This window comes from Cherax quadricarinatus, unplaced genomic scaffold, assembly GCF_038502225.1.
Source record: "Cherax quadricarinatus isolate ZL_2023a unplaced genomic scaffold, ASM3850222v1 Contig757, whole genome shotgun sequence".
Taxonomy (NCBI): domain Eukaryota; kingdom Metazoa; phylum Arthropoda; class Malacostraca; order Decapoda; family Parastacidae; genus Cherax; species Cherax quadricarinatus.
In genome coordinates this window covers 33,012-55,881 of record NW_027195783.1, presented here as the reverse complement: position 1 = coordinate 55,881, position 22,870 = coordinate 33,012, and the positions used below count along the sequence as shown (strand labels likewise).

Genomic DNA, 22,870 nt, shown 5'->3' with positions numbered 1-22,870 from the left:
CTTCAAGACCCCTGGTTGTCTTCAAGACCCCTGGTTGTCATCAAGACCCCTGGTTGTCTTCAAGAACCCTGGCTATCTTCAAGACTCCTGGTTGTCTTCAAGACCCCTGGTTGTCTTCAAGACCCCTGGTTGCCTTCAAGACCCCTGGTTGTCTTCAAGACTACTGGTTGTCTTCAAGACCCCTGGTTGTCTTCAAGTCCCATGGTTGTCTTCAAGAACCCTGGCTATCTTCAAGACTCCTGGTTGTCTTCAAAACCCCTGGTTGTCTTCAAGACCTCTGGTTGTCTTCAAGAAACCTGGTTGTCTTCAAGACCCCTGGCTGTCTTCAAGACCCCTGGTTGTCTTCAAGACCCCTGGTTGTCTTCAAGACCCCTCGTTGTCTTCAAGACCCCTGGTTGTCTTCAAGTCCCCTGGTTGTCTTCAAGACCCCTGGCTGTCTTCAAGACCCCTGGTTGTCTTCAAGAAGCCTGGTTGCCTTCAAGACCCCTGGTTGTCATCAAGACCCCTGGTTGTCTTCAAGACCAGCGGTAACAGCCTGGTTGATCAGACCCTGATCCACCATGAGACCTGGTCACATACCGGTCCACGAGGGCGTTGACGCCCGGAACTCTCTCCAGGTATACTTCCAGGTATAATCAATAAGGAATAGTAACAACACTTACACTCTGTACATACCAAGTATAAGGTATAACCAAGAAGAAATAGTACAAAGACTTACACTCTGTACATACCAAGTATAAGGTATAACCAAGAAGCAATAGTACCAACACTTACACTCTGTACATACCAAGTATAAGGTATAACCAAGAAGAAATAGTACCAACACTTACACTCTGTACATACCAAGTATAAGGTATAACCAAGAAGCAATAGTACCAACACTTACACTCTGTACATACCAAGTATAACGTATAACCAAGAAGAAATAGTACCAACACTTACACTCTGTACATACCAAGTATAAAACACAAGCAGGAACAAATAGTACCAACACTTACACTCTATACATAACAAGTATAAGGTATAACCAAGAAGCAATAGTACCAACACTTACACTCTGTACATACCAAGTATAAGGTATAACCAAGAAGCAATAGTACCAACACTTACACTCTGTACATACCAAGTATAAGGTATAACCAAGAAGCAATAGTACCAACACTTACACTCTGTACATACCAAGTATAAGGTATAACCAAGAAGCAATAGTACCAACACTTACACTCTGTACATACCAAGTATAAGGTATAACCAAGAAGAAATTGTATCAACACTTACACTCTGTACATACCAAGTATAAGACACAAGCAGTAACAAATAGTACCAACACTTACACTCTGTACATACCAAGTATAAAACACAAGCAGGAACAAATAGTACCAACACTTACACTCTGTACATACCGAGTATAAGACACAAGCAGGAACAAATAGTACCAACACTTACACTTTGTACATACCAAGTATAAGACACATGCCGGAACAAATAGTACCAACACTTACACTCTGTACATACCAAGTATAAGGTATAACCAAGAAGTAATAGTACCAACACTTACACTCTGTACATACCAAGTATAAGGTATAACCAAGAAGCAATAGTACCAACACTTACACTCTGTACATACCAAGTATAAGGTATAATCAAGAAGCAATAGTACCAACACTTACACTCTGTACATACCAAGTATAAGACACAAGCAGGAACAAATAGTACCAACACTTACACTCTGTACATACCAAGTATAAGACACAAGCAGGAACAAATAGTACCAACACTTACACTCTGTACATACCAAGTATAAGACACAAGCCGGAACAAATAGTACCAACACTTACACTCTGTACATACCAAGTATAAGGTATAACCAAGAAGCAATAGTACCAACACTTACACTCTGTACATACCAAGTATAAGGTATAATCAAGAAGCAATAGTACCAACGCTTACACTCTGTACATACCAAGTATAAGGTATAACCAAGAAGCAATAGTACCAACACTTACACTCTGTACATACCAAGTATAAGGTATAACCAAGAAGCAATAGTACCAACACTTACACTCTGTACATACCAAGTATAAGGTATAATCAAGAAGCAATAGTACCAACACTTACACTCTGTACATACCAAGTATAAGGTATAACCAAGAAGCAATAGTACCAACACTTACACTCTGTACAATAGTACCAACACTTACACTCTGTACATACCAAGTATAAGGTATAACCAAGAAGCAATAGTACCAACACTTACACTCTGTACATACCAAGTATAAGGTATAACCAAGAAGCAGTAGTACCAACACTTACACTCTGTACATACCAAGTATAAGGTATAACCAAGAAGCAATAGTACCAACACTTACACTCTGTACATACCAAGTATAAGGTATAATCAAGAAGCAATAGTACCAACACTTACACTCTGTACATACCAAGTATAAGGTATAACCAAGAAGCAATAGTACCAACACTTACACTCTGTACATACCAAGTATAAGGTATAACCAAGAAGCAATAGTACCAACACTTACACTCTGTACATACCAAGTATAAGGTATAACCAAGAAGCAATAGTACCAACACTTACACTCTGTACATACCAAGTATAAGGTATAACCAAGAAGCAATAGTACCAACACTTACACTCTGTACATACCAAGTATAAGGTATAATCAAGAAGTAATAGTACCAACACTTACACTCTGTACATACCAAGTATAAGGTATAACCAAGAAGCAATAGTACCAACACTTACACTCTGTACATACCAAGTATAAGGTATAACCAAGAAGCAATAGTACCAACACTTACACTCTGTACATACCAAGTATAAGGTATAACCAAGAAGCAATAGTACCAACACTTACACTCTGTACATACCAAGTATAAGGTATAATCAAGAAGCAATAGTACCAACACTTACACTCTGTACATACCAAGTATAAGGTATAACCAAGAAGCAATAGTACCAACACTTACACTCTGTACATACCAAGTATAAGGTATAACCAAGAAGCAATAGTACCAACACTTACACTCTGTACATACCAAGTATAAGGTATAACCAAGAAGCAATAGTACCAACACTTACACTCTATACATACCAGGTATAAGGTATAACCAAGAAGCAATAGTACCAACACTTACACTCTGTACATAACAAGTATAAGGTATAACCAAGAAGCAATAGTACCAACACTTACACTCTGTACATAACAAGTATAAGGTATAACCAAGAAGCAATAGTACCAACACATACACTCTGTACAAAACAAGTATAAGGTATAACCATGAAGCAATAGTACCAACACTTACACTCTGTACATAACAAGTATAAGGTATAACCAAGAAGCAATAGTACCAACACATACACTCTGTACAAAACAAGTATAAGGTATAACCAAGAAGCAATAGTACCAACACTTACACTCTATACATACCAAGTATAAGGTATAACCAAGAAGCAATAGTACCAACACTTACACTCTGTACAAAACAAGTATAAGGTATAACCAAGAAGCAATAGTACCAACACTTACACTCTGTACATAACAAGTATAAGGTATAACCAAGAAGCAATAGTACCAACACTTACACTCTGTACATAACAAGTATAAGGTACAACCAAGAAGCAATAGTACCAACACTTACACTCAATACATACCAAGTATAAGACACAAGCAGGAACGCAGGAGCAGTAACAGCAACAATCAGCCAGCGCCAGTCCCTGATAAACACAGCCAACACTCCAGTCATAGCTTCACCAAGGGCAAAGGGAATTTCTATAATAATCCCCGTAAAAGTCCGCCATTTGGTGCCGACAAATTCCACAGCTGAGAAAACAAAATTAAGTAGACTTTTGGAAAATATTTTTCGTAGCTGACAGTAAATATATGAAGAGGCATTTTAAACTCCTATGCTACATTCTGCATTACCCGGCTGGTTCCTAACATTACCCGGCTGGTTCCTAACATTACCCGGCTGGTTCCTAACATTACCCGGCTGGTTCCTAACATTACCCGGCTGGTTCCTAACATTACCTGGCTGGTTCCTAACATTACCTGGCTGGTTCCTAACATTACCCGGCTGGTTCCTAACATTACCCGGCTGGATCCTAACATTACCCGGCTGGTTCCTAACATTACCTGGCTGGTTCCTAACATTACCTGGCTGGTTCCTAACATTACCCGGCTGGTTCCTAACATTACCCGGCTGGTTCCTAACATTACCCGGCTGGTTCCTAACATTACCAGACTGGTTCCTAACATTACCTGGCTGGTTCCTAACATTACCTGGCTGGTTCCTAACATTACCTGACTGGTTCCTAACATTACCCGGCTGGTTCCTAACATTACCTGGCTGGTTCCTAACATTATCCGGCTGGTTCCTAACATTACCCGGCTGGTTCCTAACATTACCCGGCTGGTTCCTAACATTACCTGGCTGGTTCCTAACATTACCCGGCTGGTTCCTAACATTACCTGGCTGGTTCCTAACATTACCCGGCTGGTTCCTAACATTACCTGGCTGGTTCCTAACATTACCTGGCTGGTTCCTAACATTACCTGGCTGGTTCCTAACATTACCTGGCTGGTTCCTAACATTACCTGGCTGGTTCCTAACATTACCTGGCTGGTTCCTAACATTACCCGGCTGGTTCCTAACATTACCTGGCTGGTTCCTAACATTACCTGGCTGGTTCCTAACATTACCTGGCTGGTTCCTAACATTACCTGGCTGGTTCCTAACATTACCTGGCTGGTTCCTAACATTACCTGGCTGGTTCCTAACATTACCCGGCTGGTTCCTAACATTACCTGGCTGGTTCCTAACATTACCTGGCTGGTTCCTAACATTACCCGGCTGGTTCCTAACATTACCTGGCTGGTTCCTAACATTACCTGGCTGGTTCCTAACATTACCTGGCTGGTTCCTAACATTACCTGGCTGGTTCCTAACATTACCTGGCTGGTTCCTAACATTACCTGGCTGGTTCCTAACATTACCCGGCTGGTTCCTAACATTACCTGGCTGGTTCCTAACTTTACCCGGCTGGTTCCTAACATTACCTGGCTGGTTCCTAACATTACCCGGCTGGTTCCTAACATTACCCGGCTGGTTCCTAACATTACCTGGCTGGTTCCTAACATTACCCGGCTGGTTCCTAACATTACCAGGCTGGTTCCTAACATTACCTGGCTGGTTCCTAACATTACCTGGCTGGTTCCTAACATTACCAAGCTGGTTCCTAACGTTACCCGGCTGGTTCCTTACATTACCAGGCTGGTTCCTAACGTTACCCGGCTGGTTCCTAACATTACCCGGCTGGTTCCTAACATTACCCGGCTGGTTCCTAACATTACCCGGCTCGTTCCTAACATTACCTGGCTGGTTCCTAACATTACCTGGCTGGTTCCTAACATTACCCGGCTGGTTCCTAACATTACCTGGCTGGTTCCTAACATTACCCGGCTGGTTCCTAACATTACCCGGCTGGTTCCTAACATTACCCGGCTGGTTCCTAACATTACCCGGCTGGTTCCTAACATTACCTGGCTGGTTCCTAACATTACCTGGCTGGTTCCTAACATTACCCGGCTGGTTCCTAACATTACCTGGCTGGTTCCTAACATTACCTGGCTGGTTCCTAACATTACCCGGCTGGTTCCTAACATTACCCAGCTGGTTCCTAACATTACCCGGCTGGTTCCTAACATTACCCAGCTGGTTCCTAACATTACCTGGCTGCTTCCTAACATTACCCAGCTGGTTCCTAACATTACCTGGCTGGTTCCTAACATTACCCGGCTGGTTCCTAACATTACCCAGCTGGTTCCTAACATTACCAGGCTGGTTCCTAACATTACCTGGCTGGTTCCTAACATTACCCGGCTGGTCCCTAACATTACCTGGCTGGTTCCTAACATTACCCAGCTGGTTCCTAACATTACCCGGCTGGTTCCTAACATTACCTGGCTGGTTCCTAACATTACCTGGCTGGTTCCTAACCTTACCCTGCTGGTTCCTAACATTACCCAGCTGGTTCCTAACATTACCCGGCTGGTTCCTAACATTACCTGGCTGGTTCCTAACATTACCCGGCTGGTTCCTAACATTACCCAGCTGGTTCCTAACATTACCCGGCTGGTTCCTAACATTACCCAGCTGGTTCCTAACATTACCTGGCTGCTTCCTAACATTACCCAGCTGGTTCCTAACATTACCTGGCTGGTTCCTAACATTACCCGGCTGGTTCCTAACATTACCCGACTGGTTCCTAACATTACCTGGCTGGTTCCTAACATTACCCGGCTGGTTCCTAACATTACCAGGCTGGTTTCTAACATTACCTGGCTGGTTCCTAACATTACCCGGCTGGTCATTAACATTACCTGGCTGGTTCCTAACATTACCCAGCTGGTTCCTAACATTACCTGGCTGGTTCCTAACATTACCTGGCTGGTTCCTAACATTACCCGGCTGGTTCCTAACATTACCTGGCTGGTTCCTAACATTACCCGGCTGGTTCCTAACATTACCCGGCTGGTTCCTAACATTACCCGGCTGGTTCCTAACATTACCCGGCTGGTTCCTAACATTACCCGGCTGGTTCCTAACATTACCTGGCTGGTTCCTAACATTACCTGGCTGGTTCCTAACATTACCCGGCTGGTTCCTAACATTACCTGGCTGGTTCCTAACATTACCTGGCTGGTTCCTAACATTACCCGGCTGGTTCCTAACATTACCCAGCTGGTTCCTAACATTACCCGGCTGGTTCCTAACATTACCCAGCTGGTTCCTAACATTACCTGGCTGCTTCCTAACATTACCCAGCTGGTTCCTAACATTACCTGGCTGGTTCCTAACATTACCCGGCTGGTTCCTAACATTACCCAGCTGGTTCCTAACATTACCAGGCTGGTTCCTAACATTACCTGGCTGGTTCCTAACATTACCCGGCTGGTCCCTAACATTACCTGGCTGGTTCCTAACATTACCCAGCTGGTTCCTAACATTACCCGGCTGGTTCCTAACATTACCTGGCTGGTTCCTAACATTACCTGGCTGGTTCCTAACCTTACCCTGCTGGTTCCTAACATTACCCAGCTGGTTCCTAACATTACCCGGCTGGTTCCTAACATTACCTGGCTGGTTCCTAACATTACCCGGCTGGTTCCTAACATTACCCAGCTGGTTCCTAACATTACCCGGCTGGTTCCTAACATTACCCAGCTGGTTCCTAACATTACCTGGCTGCTTCCTAACATTACCCAGCTGGTTCCTAACATTACCTGGCTGGTTCCTAACATTACCCGGCTGGTTCCTAACATTACCCGACTGGTTCCTAACATTACCTGGCTGGTTCCTAACATTACCCGGCTGGTTCCTAACATTACCAGGCTGGTTTCTAACATTAACTGGCTGGTTCCTAACATTACCCGGCTGGTCCCTAACATTACCTGGCTGGTTCCTAACATTACCCAGCTGGTTCCTAACATTACCTGGCTGGTTCCTAACATTACCTGGCTGGTTCCTAACATTACCTGGCTGGTTCCTAACATTACCCGGCTGGTTCCTAACATTACCCAGCTGGTTCCTAACATTACCTGGCTGATTCCTAACATTTCCTGGCTGGTTCCTAACATTACCCAGCTGGTTCCTAACATTACCTGGCTGATTCTTAACATTACCTGGCTGGTTCCTAACATTACCCAGGTGGTTCACAACAATCAACATTAACCGGCTCGTTCACAACAAACAACATTAACCGGCTGGTTCACAACAATCAACATTAACCAGCTGGTTCACAACAATCAACATTAACCGGCTGGTTCACAACAATCAACATTAACTGGCTGGTTCACAACAATCAACATTAACCGGCTGGTTCACAACAATCAACATTAACTGGCTGGTTCACAACAATCAACATTAACCGGCTGGTTCACAACAATCAACATTAACTGCCTGGTTCTCAACAATCAACATTAACCGGCTGGTTCACAACAATCAACATTAACTGGCTGGTTCACAACAATCAACATTAACTGGCTGGTTCACAACAATCAACATTAACCGGCTGGTTCACAACAATCAACATTAACCGGCTGGTTCACAACAATCAACATTAACCGGCTGGTTCACAACAATCAATATTAACTGGCTGGTTCACAACAATCAACATTACTCGGCTGGTTCACAACAATCAACATTACCCGGCTGGTTCACAACAATCAACATTACCCGGCTGGTTCACAATAATCAACATTACCCGGCTGGTTCACAACAATCAACATTAACCAGCTGGTTCACAACAACATTAACCGGCTGGTTCACAACAAACAACATTAACCGGCTGGTTCACAACAATCAACATTAACCGGCTGGTTCACAACAATCAACATTACCCGGCTGGTTCACAACAATCAACATTAACCGGCTGGTTCACAACAATCAACATTACCCGGATGGTTCACAACAATCAACATTACCCGGCTGGTTCACAACAATCAACATTACCTGGCTGGTTCACAACAATCAACATTACCCGGCTGGTTCACAACAATCAACATTACCCGGATGGTTCACAACAATCAACATTACCCGGATGGTTCACAACAATCAACATTACCCGGCTGGTTCACAACAATCAACATTACCCGGATGGTTCACAACAATCAACATTACCCGGCTGGTTCACAACAATCAACATTACCCGGATGGTTCACAACAATCAACATTACCCGGCTGGTTCACAACAAGCAACATTAACCAGTTGAATAATATTCTAAATTCTAAATACATATATTCTAAATTCTAAATACATATATTCTAAATTCTAAATACATATATTCTAAATTCTAAATACATATACAGTGGACCCTCGACTAACGCTATTAATCCGTTCCTGAGAGTTCATCGTTAGTCAGAATAATCGTTAGTCAAGTTAATTTTCCCCATAAGAAATAATGGAAATCAAATTAATCCATGCAAGACACCTAAAAGTATTGAAAAAAAAATTTTAACACATGAAATATTAATTTTAATATACACAAACTGAAGAAGACATGCACAGTTACATGACACTTACCTTTATTGAAGATCTGGTGATGATTGATGGGATGGGAAGAGGGGAGTGTGTTGATGGTCTTAGTGTTTAGAAGGGGAATCCCCTTCCATTAGGACTTGAGGTGGTAAGTCCTTTTTCGGGGTTACTTCCCTTCTTCTTTTAATGCCACTAGGACCAGCTTGAGAGTCACTGGACCTCTGTCGCACAACATATCTGCCCATAGAGGCCTGTACCTCCCGTTCCTTTATGGCATTCCTAAAGTGTTTCACAACATTGTCAGTGTCACCATTAAACACTTGTTCAGGTTTCAGTCCTTCACTGTCTATGTACTCCTTGAATTCCTGCACATATTTTTCAGCTGCTTTTTGGTCCAAACTGGCAGCCTCACCATGCCTTATCACACTATGTATGCCACTACGATTCTTAAATCTCTCAAACCAACCTTTGCTGGCCTTAAATTCACTCACATCACCACTAGTTGCTGGCATTTTTCTAATTAAATCGTCATGCAACTTCCTAGCCTTTTCGCATATGATCGCTTGAGAGATGCTATCTCCTGCTATCTGTTTTTCGTTTATCCATACCAATAACAGTCTCTCAACATCTTCTATCACTTGCGATCTCAGTTTTGAAAACATAGTTGCACCTTTGGCAAGAACTGCTTCCTTGATTGCCGTTTTCTTGGCCACAATAGTAGCGATGGTTGATTGGGGTTTTGTGTACAGCCTGGCCAGCTCGGAGACATGCACTCCACTTTCATACTTAGCAATGATCTCTTTCTTCATATCCATAGTAATTCTCACCCTTTTTGCTGTAGGGTTGGCACTAGAAGCTTTCTTGGGGCCCATGGTGCCTTATTTTGCAGGTGCAATCACTAAAAAGGCTGTGATAATATAAAATGTTCCGATTGTATGCTTGGAAGCGACCGCGGTGGCTGGCTGGCTTGCAAACACTGGCCAGAAGTGGCCGCATCTCAGACGGAACGAATAGTGTTGGTCGAGGTTTTTAGCGCTAATCGAGGCAAAATTTTTGCAATAAAATGTATCGCTAGTTAGATTTATCGTTAATCGATGCCATCGCTGGTTGAGGGTCCACTGCATTCTAAATTCTAAATATATATATTCTAAATTCTAAATACATATATTCTAAATTCTAAATAAATATATTCTAAATACATATATTCTAAATTCTAAATACATATATTCTAAATTCTAAATATATATATTCTAAATTCTAAATATATATACTCTAAATTCTAAATATGTATATTCTAAATTCTAAATACATACCTGGAGTTTACCTGGAGAGAGTTTCGGGGGTCAACGCCCCCGTGGCCCGGTCTGTGACCAGGCCTCCTGGTGGATCAGCGCCTGATCAACCAGGCTGTTGCTGCTGGCTGCACGCAAACCAACGTACGAGCCACAGCCCGGCTGATCAGGAACTGACTTTAGGTGCTTGTCCAGTGCCAGCTTGAAGACTGCCAGGGGTCTGTTGGTAATCCCCCTTATGTATGCTGGGAGGCAGTTGAACAGTCTCGGGCCCCTGACACTTATTGTATGGTCTCTTAACGTGCTAGTGACACCCCTGCTTTTCATTGGGGGGATGGTGCATCGTCTGCCAAGTCTTTTGCTTTCGCTGTGAGTGATTTTCGTGTGCAAGTTCGGTACTAGTCCCTCTAGGATTTTCCAGGTGTATATAATCATGTATCTCTCCCTCCTGTGTTCCAGGGAATACAGGTTTAGGAACCTCAAGCGCTCCCAGTAATTGAGGTGTTTTATCTCCGTTATGCGCGCCGTGAAAGTTCTCTGTACTATTATGGAAAATTTTCTAGGGTGCTTACCTGTATGTACCTCAACATTATATACATACCAGTAATCTCATTGGGAGACAATCATATTGTTTACCGTAGTCACCCCGTGTAGACATGTGAGAAAACTTAACCACCCCTGGTCGCGCCAAGTGGTCCCCTCGACCTCACAATCTTATCCATATCTATCCGAGACCAGTATGGATTGGATAGCACCCACAAGTACGGTGCTACTAATTAATTGTGGACTGTATAGATTATATTAATTTAGCTGAATGAAGGGAAGGGGGGTAGGATACACCTGGATACATCCATCAAGGAAAACATTTGTACATAATCCCACCACTTACCAGATGTTCTCTGGTGGTCCCTTGATGTAGCTGGATCACTCATAACCTATCTAATTACAACATAACACAACTGGCCAGCCTAAGTTTGTTATAATTAGAAGGGTTACTTAACTGTGGGTGATTGATACTCCTTATTTCTTCCATTCACCATCTCAGTTTCGATGTCCTGCTACACCGACACGGTTCTCATTCCAGCAGGACGAGGTATCCGCTGGTTTGTCCCGCTTTAGACGTCGTGACTCAAGGAGCTTCACTTTCCTCGTCTCGGGAACAACGAGGTCTAACGTGTTCACTCGGAGCAAGACGACTTATTTCACTTCACGCATTCTCTTAACTTAGCGTTATTATCATTAATTACATTACAATTCACAAGACGATTTAACGGCTCATAACTATTATACAAATTAGAGGTCACTCCATTAAGATCTGAGACCGATGAGTGATGATTAAACCAAGGGTAATTTTCCCCGGGACACAGTCCAGGACGACGCGTCAGTCACCCGGTCCTACTCTTATCACACTTTTACCACTCTATTACTGTGGTCCCGTAAATCACGTTCCCTCACTCTCCACCAGGAACAGTTACGACACTTCTTATTATGAAATGAGGCCTATATTAATCCTTAGGCCGCCGTGAATGTCAATTTCGTGGTTCCATGCTTTTTCTCAGCTTCCTCACCACCTTCAAAACAAACCGCGCCACCCTCCCCCGCACATCCGCGCATGCGCCAAGGGAACTCTTGGTTCTACTCTATTTTCAAATACATTTTGACTCATATCGGCACATAAAACACCTATTAGGCGCTATAGTTTCGGAAAATTAAAAATTTTCCACACTGCGGCCGGGCGGAAGTCGTTGTTAGACGACTTAAATTGCGTCTTCCTCCAGGAGACGGTTCCAGCCCTCTCTAGATTGCGCTGCTGTTTTCCTAGTGGGTCTTACTACAGTTTCTTCTTGCATTACCCGGTCAGTGTCTTCAATATCACTCGTGTCACTTTCCCTTAGGTTTCCATCTGCACTGGATTGAACACCATTTAATTCTAAGGGAATTAATTTATTAATGGTACGCAAACTTTCCTGACCACGACACAACACTTTGACGTTTCTGACAACACCTTGTGCATCTGGGTATAATGTAACTACCTTGCCCAGAGGCCACAGTGTTCGATGTTGTTCAGTATCAATTAACACAATGTCACCTGGTTGAATGTTCTGTCGGTTTACTGCCTCTGGCGCACCATAAAAGTGTTCACGTAGTGTAAGAAGATATTCTTTACGCCACACATCAGACCAATGAATAATTACCTTATTTAACATTTTGAACTTGTCACTCAACACAGTCACGTTATTGTAATCCTCATCACTTCCCTCGGGATTATCTCTATAGATAGGCGCAGCTTCTAACCTTTGTCCACATATTAGGTGAGAGGGAGTCAGTATCTCCGCGTCAGGAGTGTCGCTCATGTATGACAGAGGGCGATTGTTCACTCGATTCTCTGCCTCCACCAACACTGCCCGGAACTCCTCCAAATCAATTCTCTTCCTGTGTAGCACCTTACGAAGACATCTTTTCACTGTACCTATCATTCTTTCGTACAGTCCTCCCTGCCAGGGGGCTCTGGGAGTAATAAATTTCCAGACACACCCTCGCTGGGTCAACAAAGACTGTACATCATCACTCTTATTTAATTTCATCAAGTGTTGAGCACCCGCTACAAAATTGGTGGCATTATCTGAGATCATCAATCTTGGACAGGATCGTCTAGCTGCAAATTTCCGGAACAGCTGTATGAACTGTTCTGCAGACAAGTCCTGAGCCACTTCTAGATGAACAGCCCTAGTAGCTGTACAAGTAAATAGACATACATACACCTTCAAGGGGACACCATCTGAAGTACCTGTCAAAATGATTGGCCCACTATAGTCCACTCCGGTCACATCAAATGGTTTTACCAACTGCACGCGTTCCTTGGGCAATGGTGGAGGACCTGGGTACATGTAGGTTCTGGCATCCACCCGGCGACATATTACACACGACTTGATAACCCCCTTTACACTTTGCCGTCCTTGTGGAATCCAGAAGGTTTCCCGAATACAGTTTAAGGTATCCTGTACCCCACCGTGCATCACGTTATTATGGGCATTAAAGACAATCAAGGTTGTCAGGTGATGAGTTTTGGGCAGCAAGATAGGGTGCTTAGCATATTCCCCCAATTCAGCATTTTGTAACCTGCCTCTGCACCTAATTACATCATCCTCTAAATACAGCCCCAGCTTTTCTATTATTGAGCCTTTCACAATTTTTCCGTCCATCATGAATTTAATCTCATCCCTGTAGGTTTCTTCTTGTACCCTCTGTAGCCAGTATTTCAGGGGATGGGGAAAATTATGTGAGATATTCATCTTACTTATAAATTTAAACACTAACCTGGTCACACTAATCAGCTTAGGTAAGGAAGAATACCTGTTCATATCAATGGCTAAGGAGGGACTACTGACCGGAGCGGTGCTCACCGTAATTTCGACAGGAGCAATATGTGCCTTTTGCACCGGCCAGTTAATTTTGTCCACCAGCCAACTTGGCCCTTTAAACCACGATAAAGCACTCACAAATTTTTCATAAGTCAAGCCTCGAGACAAGAAGTCAGCTGGGTTCTCGTCACCAGGAATGTGATTAAAGGTTAACATATGCTGACCCAAACTGTTATATTTCTCCTGCATTTGATTGATTTCAGCGACTCTGTTTTGTACATACACAATCTTACTGTTACCATTACGAATCCATTGTAAGGATACCTCGTTATCAGACCAAATTACGGTGTCGCTGATATTTATCTCTCGCAATTTATTTCTTATATAATTGGCTAATTTGACACCTACATAAATGGCCGTTAATTCCAACTGAGGTAAGGTGCGTGATTTGATTGGAGCCACCTTAGCCTTAGACATAACAAGAGAAATGGCACTATTACATTGAAGGTAAGCGACTGCTCCATATGCTAATTTCGAAGCATCGCAAAAAATGTGGAGTACATTTTCTCCCTCTTGACTGGCCACATTACGGGGGAACTTCAACATTGGTAATTTTACATATTCCCCTATTAGTTCTTCCCACCTTTCAACAAATTCCTCAGGTAGGGTTTCATCCCAAGCACACTTAAGCTTCCATGCTTCTTGTATCAACAATTTTCCTCTTATGGTAAGTGGGGACACTAAGCCTAGTGGATCGAAGCATTTTGAAACTTCTGCAAGCAAGACTCTCTTGGTTAATTTATTGGGCATGCTGTAGTCATTAGACTTTAACGATAACAAGTCTCCCTCTGTGTCCCAAGTCAGTCCCAGCACATTACTATATTTGGACACTTCAACTCCAGGGTTGTCTTTATTTATTTGAACTCTTAAACTGGACGAATTACTGTTCCATTCCCTCAGGGGCATATTTGCACCTTGCATTATTTCATTAGCCCCTGCGTATATGCTCATTAGTTCCTCTTCAGTAGACGTCACCCCCAGGAAATTGTCCACATAAAATTGTTTACCCATTACTCCACTCAGTGGACCACCCGTACGCTTAAGGTGTGCATTTATCGTTGCCTGGAGTAGGAACGGACTGGAGGTAGCACCAAACAATACACTCCTGAAGCGAAAAGTCTTCAGGGGACTAAGTGGGTCACTAGGATTCTCGGGCCATAAGAACCTAGTGCAATCCCGGTCAGCCTCCTGCAGACCCACTCTCAGGAAAGCTTTACTTATGTCTGCCGTAAAGGCATAATTCTTAACCCTGAAGTTTAATAGTATGTCTCCCAGTTTTTCCGTCAACGACGGACCTGTCATCAAACAGTCATTCAAACTAGGTACACTTTTATTACTCCTGGCACTACAATTAAACACAATCCTCAGAGGAGTGGTCTTAGAATCCTTCTTCACTCCGTGGTGTGGCAAATAGTGACCATAAATCTGGGTTTGCTCGGGAGGTACCTCCTCTATGAATTTATTATTTAACTGCTCATTAATTATATCATCGTAAGCAGTCAACAGTTCTGGTGTCTTGCTCAATTCGTGGAGCTGAGCCTTTAATTGTCCATACGCCATCCGGTAATTAGTTGGTAGGTCTGGATGGTTCAGCTTCCACGGAAGTCTCACCCAGTATTGTCCAGATTCAAATTTAACATCCTTCTGGTATTGTTCTTGAGTAAAGGAATCATCTGGACTTTCTTCATTTACATTGATCCCTATGCTGTCCAATTCCCATAATTTATACACAGGTTCAACTTCATCCTCTATTGAAGTATATTTATACTGGGGTGATACTTCATGAGTAAGACACACCGTAACTGTATTTATGGATTCCTCCAGTCATTCATTATCGGTACGAGGAAGCCTGCCATACATCACGTGACCTCCTGCGGTCCTTAGAAGGGTGACTCCGCATTTCTTTGTCATACCCTTTACAAAGGTGGCATAATGGTCACTACCTATCAAAATATCTATTGGCCCCACCGAATCATTATTTATACCAGAAGGTGCCAAATCTACCTTACTCGAAAGCCTTTCAGTAGCGTTACCAAGCCCTATTGTAGATATTTTCTCTGGGAGCCTATCCACAATTACGGCATTAATACGTTTTCTCTCATTGCCCAGCCGGACAGTTACATAAACAGTGTCGTATGACTGGGCCTTCTTATTCGAGAGAAAGCCAGATAGCTTGAGTATAGCAGGATCTCCCATTTGTACCTTCATCCCATTAAGGCAGTTACGTTTTATGAAGGTACGTTGTGATCCCTGATCCAGTAATGCTGTTACAGTTTTGGATTTACGCCGTTTATCATTAATCACCACATCCAACACAGGCAAAGCTACCTCAGCTAGGCCATCATTACCGACGTTAGCTGCAATCTTTACGTGGGCTACTGTTGTGTCTGGGTTATTATCACTATCAGTACTATTGTTACCATCATTACGATTAGATCTGCCCTTACACATAGCTATGTGGTGTCTTCCCTTGTTACACTGATAACAATAGTGCAAGTTAGCACGGCAATCCCTTACATTATGATTTCCTAGACACCTGATACATCTAGCAAGCTCTTCCAATCTTTCCACTTTAACATCCCATGAATTATAGGCATTACAGTTCTTAGAGAAATGAGTACCGTTGCAGAAGATACAATCTCTCCTTTCTTTGCCTGACCTCTTATCAACTGGGCTACCCTTATTGTGGTACTTCCTCCTCTTGCTTGGAGGTGGAGAACCACTATAACTGGCACCTGTCACTTGATACGTGCCTACGTAACCCCGTGTAGTAGGTGGCTTAGGATTATTGATATTAGGATAAGGTTTCCCTTTGTGGAACTTGGCAGGTGCACTGGGGTCTGTAGACGTGGTATTCCTAGAGGTAATGGGTTGGCTGGTCTGCAGTTGGACAATTAGCTCTTGCAGTCCCACTCTTATTTCTTCCAACCTGAAGTAACCCTTGTGATATCTGTTAGATAACCACTCTATGGTCTTGTGGTTCAATTTATTCTGAATCAAGGCACTCAACAACCACTCTGCTCCCTCCAGATCATATTTATTACTCAAGGTCTTAAGAGTGCTTTCTAGTTTGATCCTAAATTGCTGTAAACTGTTGCGGTTGTGATCTGGAGTCTTCAAATTAGCCAAATTAGCTACTAGGTCCAGCCTACTTTGCTCCAAGTTACCGTAAGTGACCTCCAACAAGTCAACTGCCTCACTATAGGAGTCATCTACATTTGGGAATGCTTGTATGAGAACATGCGCATCTCCCCTTACTTGTCCCTTTAAATAGCATAATTTGGTAACACTTGCAAGATCACTCCTATCATGTACGACTGCTTTAAAGATAGACCAAAACTCCTCCCAGTGTTCTCCCGGATTAAACACAGGCATACATAATTCTGGGAGTTTTGGTAGATGCCTCTGACTTTCCTTACTAGGTTGACCAACAACATTGTTTACACCCTTTACCTTCTCCAAAGCCTTAGTTTTGCAGGACACAATGTTGTCCTCCACTTCATAATGTTGATCCAGCAGTCGCTCCCTTTCAGCATCATCTGCACAATTCTCTAGCAGCTCTTTTTCATAGTCTTTAAACCACAATCTATATGACTCATGTCTATTTCCTAAGGCATCTAGGTGTAGCTTTAATTCATCAGGGTTTACCGTTTCTTGTTTCATTAACTCCATACACTTCTTGTATGATTTAGTAACATGACCCTTCCGAGCTTGTAGTGACGCTTTCTTTGCTTTGGCATCCATGGACTTGCCAGTCGCACTAACTTCCTCAGACCCAGCCATGGTTAGGGAATTAATAATCACCCATTATACTACTTAAGTAGACGCCTTATAAGAGTAATTCTTGCACTTTACTCTTGTATAAATCCTAGCCACCCATGTGCTAGCAATTTATTGGGCTAATTATCATCCATCACACGATCGATTAAACTTGTGCACCCTACACCCACTTCCTTCAATCAGTCACTTAATTATTAAGTAATTAATTCAATTAATTTTTTCACTGATTGCATCCGGTTCACGAAGGACCAGCGGGCAGATATGGAAAATTTTCTAGGGTGCTTACCTGTATGGACCTCAACATTATATACATACCAGTAATCTCATTGGGAGACAATCATATTGTTTACCGTAGTCACCCCGGGTAGACATGTGAGAAAACTTAACCACCCCTGGTCGCGGCAAGTGGTCCCTTCGACCTCACAATCTTATCCATATCTATCCGAGACCAGTATGGATTGGATAGCACCCACAAGTACGGTGCTACTAATTAATTGTGTACTGTATAGATTATATTAGTTTAGCTGAATGAAGGGAAGGGGGGTAGGATACACCTGGATACATCCATCAAGGAAAACATTTGTACATAATCCCACCACTTACCAGATGTTCTCTGGTGGTCACTTGATGTAGCTGGATCACTCATAACCTATCTAATTATAACATAACACTACTGGCCAGCATAAGTTTGCTATAACTAGAAGGGTTACTTAACTGTGGGTGATTGATACTCCTTATTTCTTCCATTCACCATCTCAGTTTCGATGTCCTGCTACACCGACACGGTTCTCATTCCAGCAGGACGAGGTATCCGTCTGGTTTGTCCCGCTTTAGAAGTCGTGACTCAAGGAGCTTCCTTTCCTCGTCTCGGGAGCAACGAGGTCTAACGTGTTCACTCTGAGCAAGACGACGAATTTCACTTCACGCATTCTCTTAACTTAGCGTTATTATCATTAATTACATTACAATTCACAAGACGATTTAATGGCTCATAATTATTATACAAATTAGAGGTCACTCCATTAAGATCTGAGACCGATGAGTGATGATTAAACCAAGGGTAATTTTCCCCGGGACACAGTCCATGACGACGCGTCAGTCACCCGGTCCTACTCTTATCACTCACTTTTACCACTCTATTACCGTGGTCCCGTAAATCACGTTCCCTCACTCTCCACCAGGAACAGTTACGACACTTCTTATTATGAAATGAGGCCTATATTAATCCTTAGGCCGCCGTGAATGTCAATTTCGTGGTTCCATGCTTTCTCAGCTTCTTCACCACATTCAAAACAAACCGCGCCTCCCTCCCCCGCACATCCGCGCATGCGCCAAGGGAACTCTTGGTTCTACTCCATTTTCAAATACATTTTGACTCATATCGGCACAAAAAACACCTATTAGGCGCTATAGTTTCGGAAAATTAAAAATTTTCAACATATATATAATATATATATATATATATATATATATATATATATATATATATATATATATATATATATATATATATATATATATATATATATATATATATATATAATGATTTGTTATGGCTAACACGTCAGTCTGGAGTTTTATGACACTCTAACCACAGGTTCTAACCCCGCCCATAGTATGGTTTGTTTACAATCGTGTCATAACATTTATCTTGTGAATCATCTTGTTTGATATACTGAATGTTACGTCAGTGACAAAAACACTTTAGCCTCTCTATATCCGCCATTTCATTCAGAACTTTACACTTCATCACACTGCCTAATGTAACTCTGCTGCCTTTTTCAATTACCTTCCTCAAAAAAGGCTAGCCATTTATTATTGTTGCTGATTTTATTTTCTGAAGAAATCTAAGAGATTTTGAGAGGTAATGTGTGTACAGAAACAAATAATTTAATTTGCAATGTAGTTAATTTTGAGGAAATTGTATTATCCAACCTTGTTAGAAATTGATTTTGAGGAAATTGTATTATCCAACCTTGTTAGAAATTGATTTTGAGGAAATTGTATTATCCAACCTTGTTAGAAATTGATTTTGAGGAAATTATATTATCCAACCTTGTTAGAAATTGATTTTGAGGAAATTATACTATCCAACCTCATTAGAAATTGATTTGCACAGGTTATAAAAAGTTGTAAATTTGATATTAGCAGAATATAGAATAGATTAAGAAGGCAACAATGAAAGCAAATACTCACCCAATACAACTGAGCTCTGGAAGAGGCCAATACTTCCAGCACCAGTGAGAAACCGCATCAACAGGAATATGTAGTAGTTAGGTGACACTGCACTCACAACTCCTCCAAAACCAAGTAGAAGAGCTGATACCAAGATTCCAATTTTTCTTCCGAAGCGATCAGCTAAGTCACCAATGGTAACAGCACCAACTAACATGCCAGTCATGTAGACTGAGACAGCAAGAGGACCAAGCCATGATCTATCACATGTTAGGTTAAACTGTGAAAATAAGAAATATTAAATCATTAATATAAGAAAACAGGCAATGTTCATCCTAATAAACACCAGAAGTGGCACTATACAGTGGACCCCCGCATAACGATATTATTTCAATCCAGAAGTCTGTTTGGGTGCCGTTATAGACCGAATTTGTTCCCATAAGAAATACAGTGGACCCCCGCATAACGATATTATTTCAATCCAGAAGTCTGTTTGGGTGCCGTTATAGACCGAATTTGTTCCCATAAGAAATACAGTGGACCCCCGCATAACGATTACCTCCGAATGTGACCAATTATGTAAGTGTATTTATGTAAGTGCGTTTGTATGTGTATGTTTGGGGGTCTGAAATGGACTAATCTACTTCACAATATTCCTTATGGGAATAAATTCGGTCAGTACTGGCACCTGAACATACTTCTGGAGTGAAAAAATATCGTTAACCGGGGGTCCACTGTATTGTGAATTAGATTAGTCCATTTCAGACCCCTAAAAATACACCTACAAAAGCACTTACAAAAATAAACTTACATAATTGGTCGAGTTGGGAGCTGATCGTTATCCGGGGGTCCACTGTATATTTATTTATTAGTATGTAAATACTCACACACACAAGTGACGTAGTGGAGGTAGGAATCATACATAGCTTTAAGACGAGGTATGACAAAGCTCAGGAAGCAGACAGAGAGAGAGGACCTAGTAGTGATCAGTGAAGAGGCGGGGCCAGGAGCTGAGTCTCGACCCCTGCAACCACAATTCAGTGAGTACAATTAGGTGAACACACACACACACATCTAGTCCCCATTTTTAAGAAAGGAGACAGAAACAAGGCACTAAACTATAGACCAGTGTCACTGACGTGTATAGTATGCAAAGACAGAGAAGATTATCAGGAGGAGAGTGGTGGAGCACCTAGAAAGACAAAAGCTTATGAAGGAGCTTACATGGTGGCCCGGTGGCCTGATGGCTAATGCTCCCGCTTCACACACAGAGGGCCTGGGTTCGATTCCCAGCAGATGGAAACATTTCGACACGTTTCCTAACACCTGTTGTCCTGTTCAACTAGCAGCAAATAGGTACATGGGTGTTAGTCAATTGGTGTGGGTCGCATCCTGGGGGACAAGATTGAGGACCCCAATGGAAATAGGTTAGACAGTCCTTAATGATGCAGTGACTTTCTTGGGATATCCTGGGTGGGTAGCCCTCCGGAATAAAAATCCAAACGAAATTGTATCTTATCTTAACGGCAACCAGCATGGTTTCAGGGAAGGAAAATCCTGTGTCACAAACCAATTGGAGTTTTATGGCAAGGTGACAGAAGTAAGACAGGAGAGAGAGGGGTGGATAGACTGCAAGAAGGCCTTCGACACAGTTCCTCACAAGACGTTAATGCAAAAGCCAGTAGGGTTCCACAGGAGTCAGTCCTAGGACCTATGTTGTTTTTGGTATATGTGAATGACATAACAGAAGGGATAGACTCAGAAGTGTCCTTATTTGCAGATGATGTGAAGTTAATGAGAAGAATTAAATCGGTCGAAGATCAGGCAGGATTACAAAGAGACCTGAACAGGCTACAAGCCTGGTCCAGCAACTGGCTTCCTGAATTTAACCCTGCCAAATGCAAAGTCATGAAGATTGGGGAAGGGCAAAGAAGACCACAGACAGAGTATAGTCTAGGTGGCCAAACCTCACACAAGGAAAAAGATATTGTGGTGAGTATAACACCGAGCATATCTCCTGAGGCGCACATCAATCAGATAACTGCTGCAGCATACGGGCACCTGGCAAACCTACGGATAGCGTTCCAATACCTCAGTAAGGATTCGTTTAAGACTCTGTATACCATTTACGTCAGGCCCATACTGGAGTATGCAGCACCAGTTTGGAATCCACACCTAGTCAAGCACGTCAAGAAATTAGAGAAAGTGCAAAGGTTTGCAACAAGACTAGTCCCAGAGCTACGGGGATTGTCCTACGAAGAAAGGTTGAGGGAAATCGGCCTCATGACACTGGAGGACAGGAGGGTCAGGGAAGACATGATAACGACATATAAAATACTGTGCGGAATAGACAAGGTGGACAAAGACGGGATGTTCCAGAGAAGGGACACAGACACAAGAGGTCACAATTGGAAGTTGAAGACTCAGATGAATCAAAGGGATGTTAGGAAGTATTTCTTCAGTCATAGAGTAGTCAGGCCGTGGAATAGCCTAGAAAGTGACGTAGTGGAGGCGGGAACCATACATAGTTTTAAGGCGAGGTATGATAGAGCTCATGGGGCAGGGAGAGAGAGGACCTAGTAGCAATCAGCGAAGAGGCGGGGCCAGGAGCTGTGACTCGACCCCTGCAACCACAAATAGGTGAGTACACACACACACACACACACACACACACACACACACACACGTGTATAGACCTGTGTCATTGACGTGTATAGTATGCAAAATTATGGAGAAGATTATCAGGAGGAGAGTGGTGGAGCACCTGGAACGGAACAGGAGTATAAATGCCAACCAGCACGGATTCACGGAAGGCAAATCCTGTGTCACAAACCTTCTGGAGTTTTACGATAAAATAACAGAAGTAAGACAAGAGAGAGAGGGGTGGGTTGATTGCATCTTCTTGGACTGCAAGAAGGCCTTTGACACAGTTCCTCACGAGAGATTAGTGCAGAAGCTAGAGCATCAGGCGCATATAACAGGAAGAGCACTGCAATGGATCAGAGAATACCTGACAGGGAGGCAACAACGAGTCATGGTACGTAATGATGTATCACAGTGGGCACCTGTGACGAGCGGGGTCCCACAGGGGTCGGTCCTAGGACCAGTGCTATTTTTGGTATATGTGAACGACATGACGGAAGGGT

At 42.7% G+C, this 22,870-nt stretch overlaps 1 protein-coding gene across 1 annotated transcript in view; it reads right to left on the bottom strand.

Annotated features, from left to right (window-relative positions):
* Positions 1-20,000, bottom strand: part of LOC128703267 (organic cation transporter protein) — a gene marked incomplete at its 3' end in the record, with an annotated part of 91,618 nt that extends 71,618 nt beyond the window's left edge. The window contains 2 exon segments of the mRNA XM_070080647.1: positions 3,671-3,839; positions 19,746-20,000. Of these exon segments, the coding sequence (XP_069936748.1) occupies positions 3,671-3,839; positions 19,746-19,950 (374 nt within the window).
* Between the last annotated feature and the right edge of the window lie 2,870 nt (positions 20,001-22,870).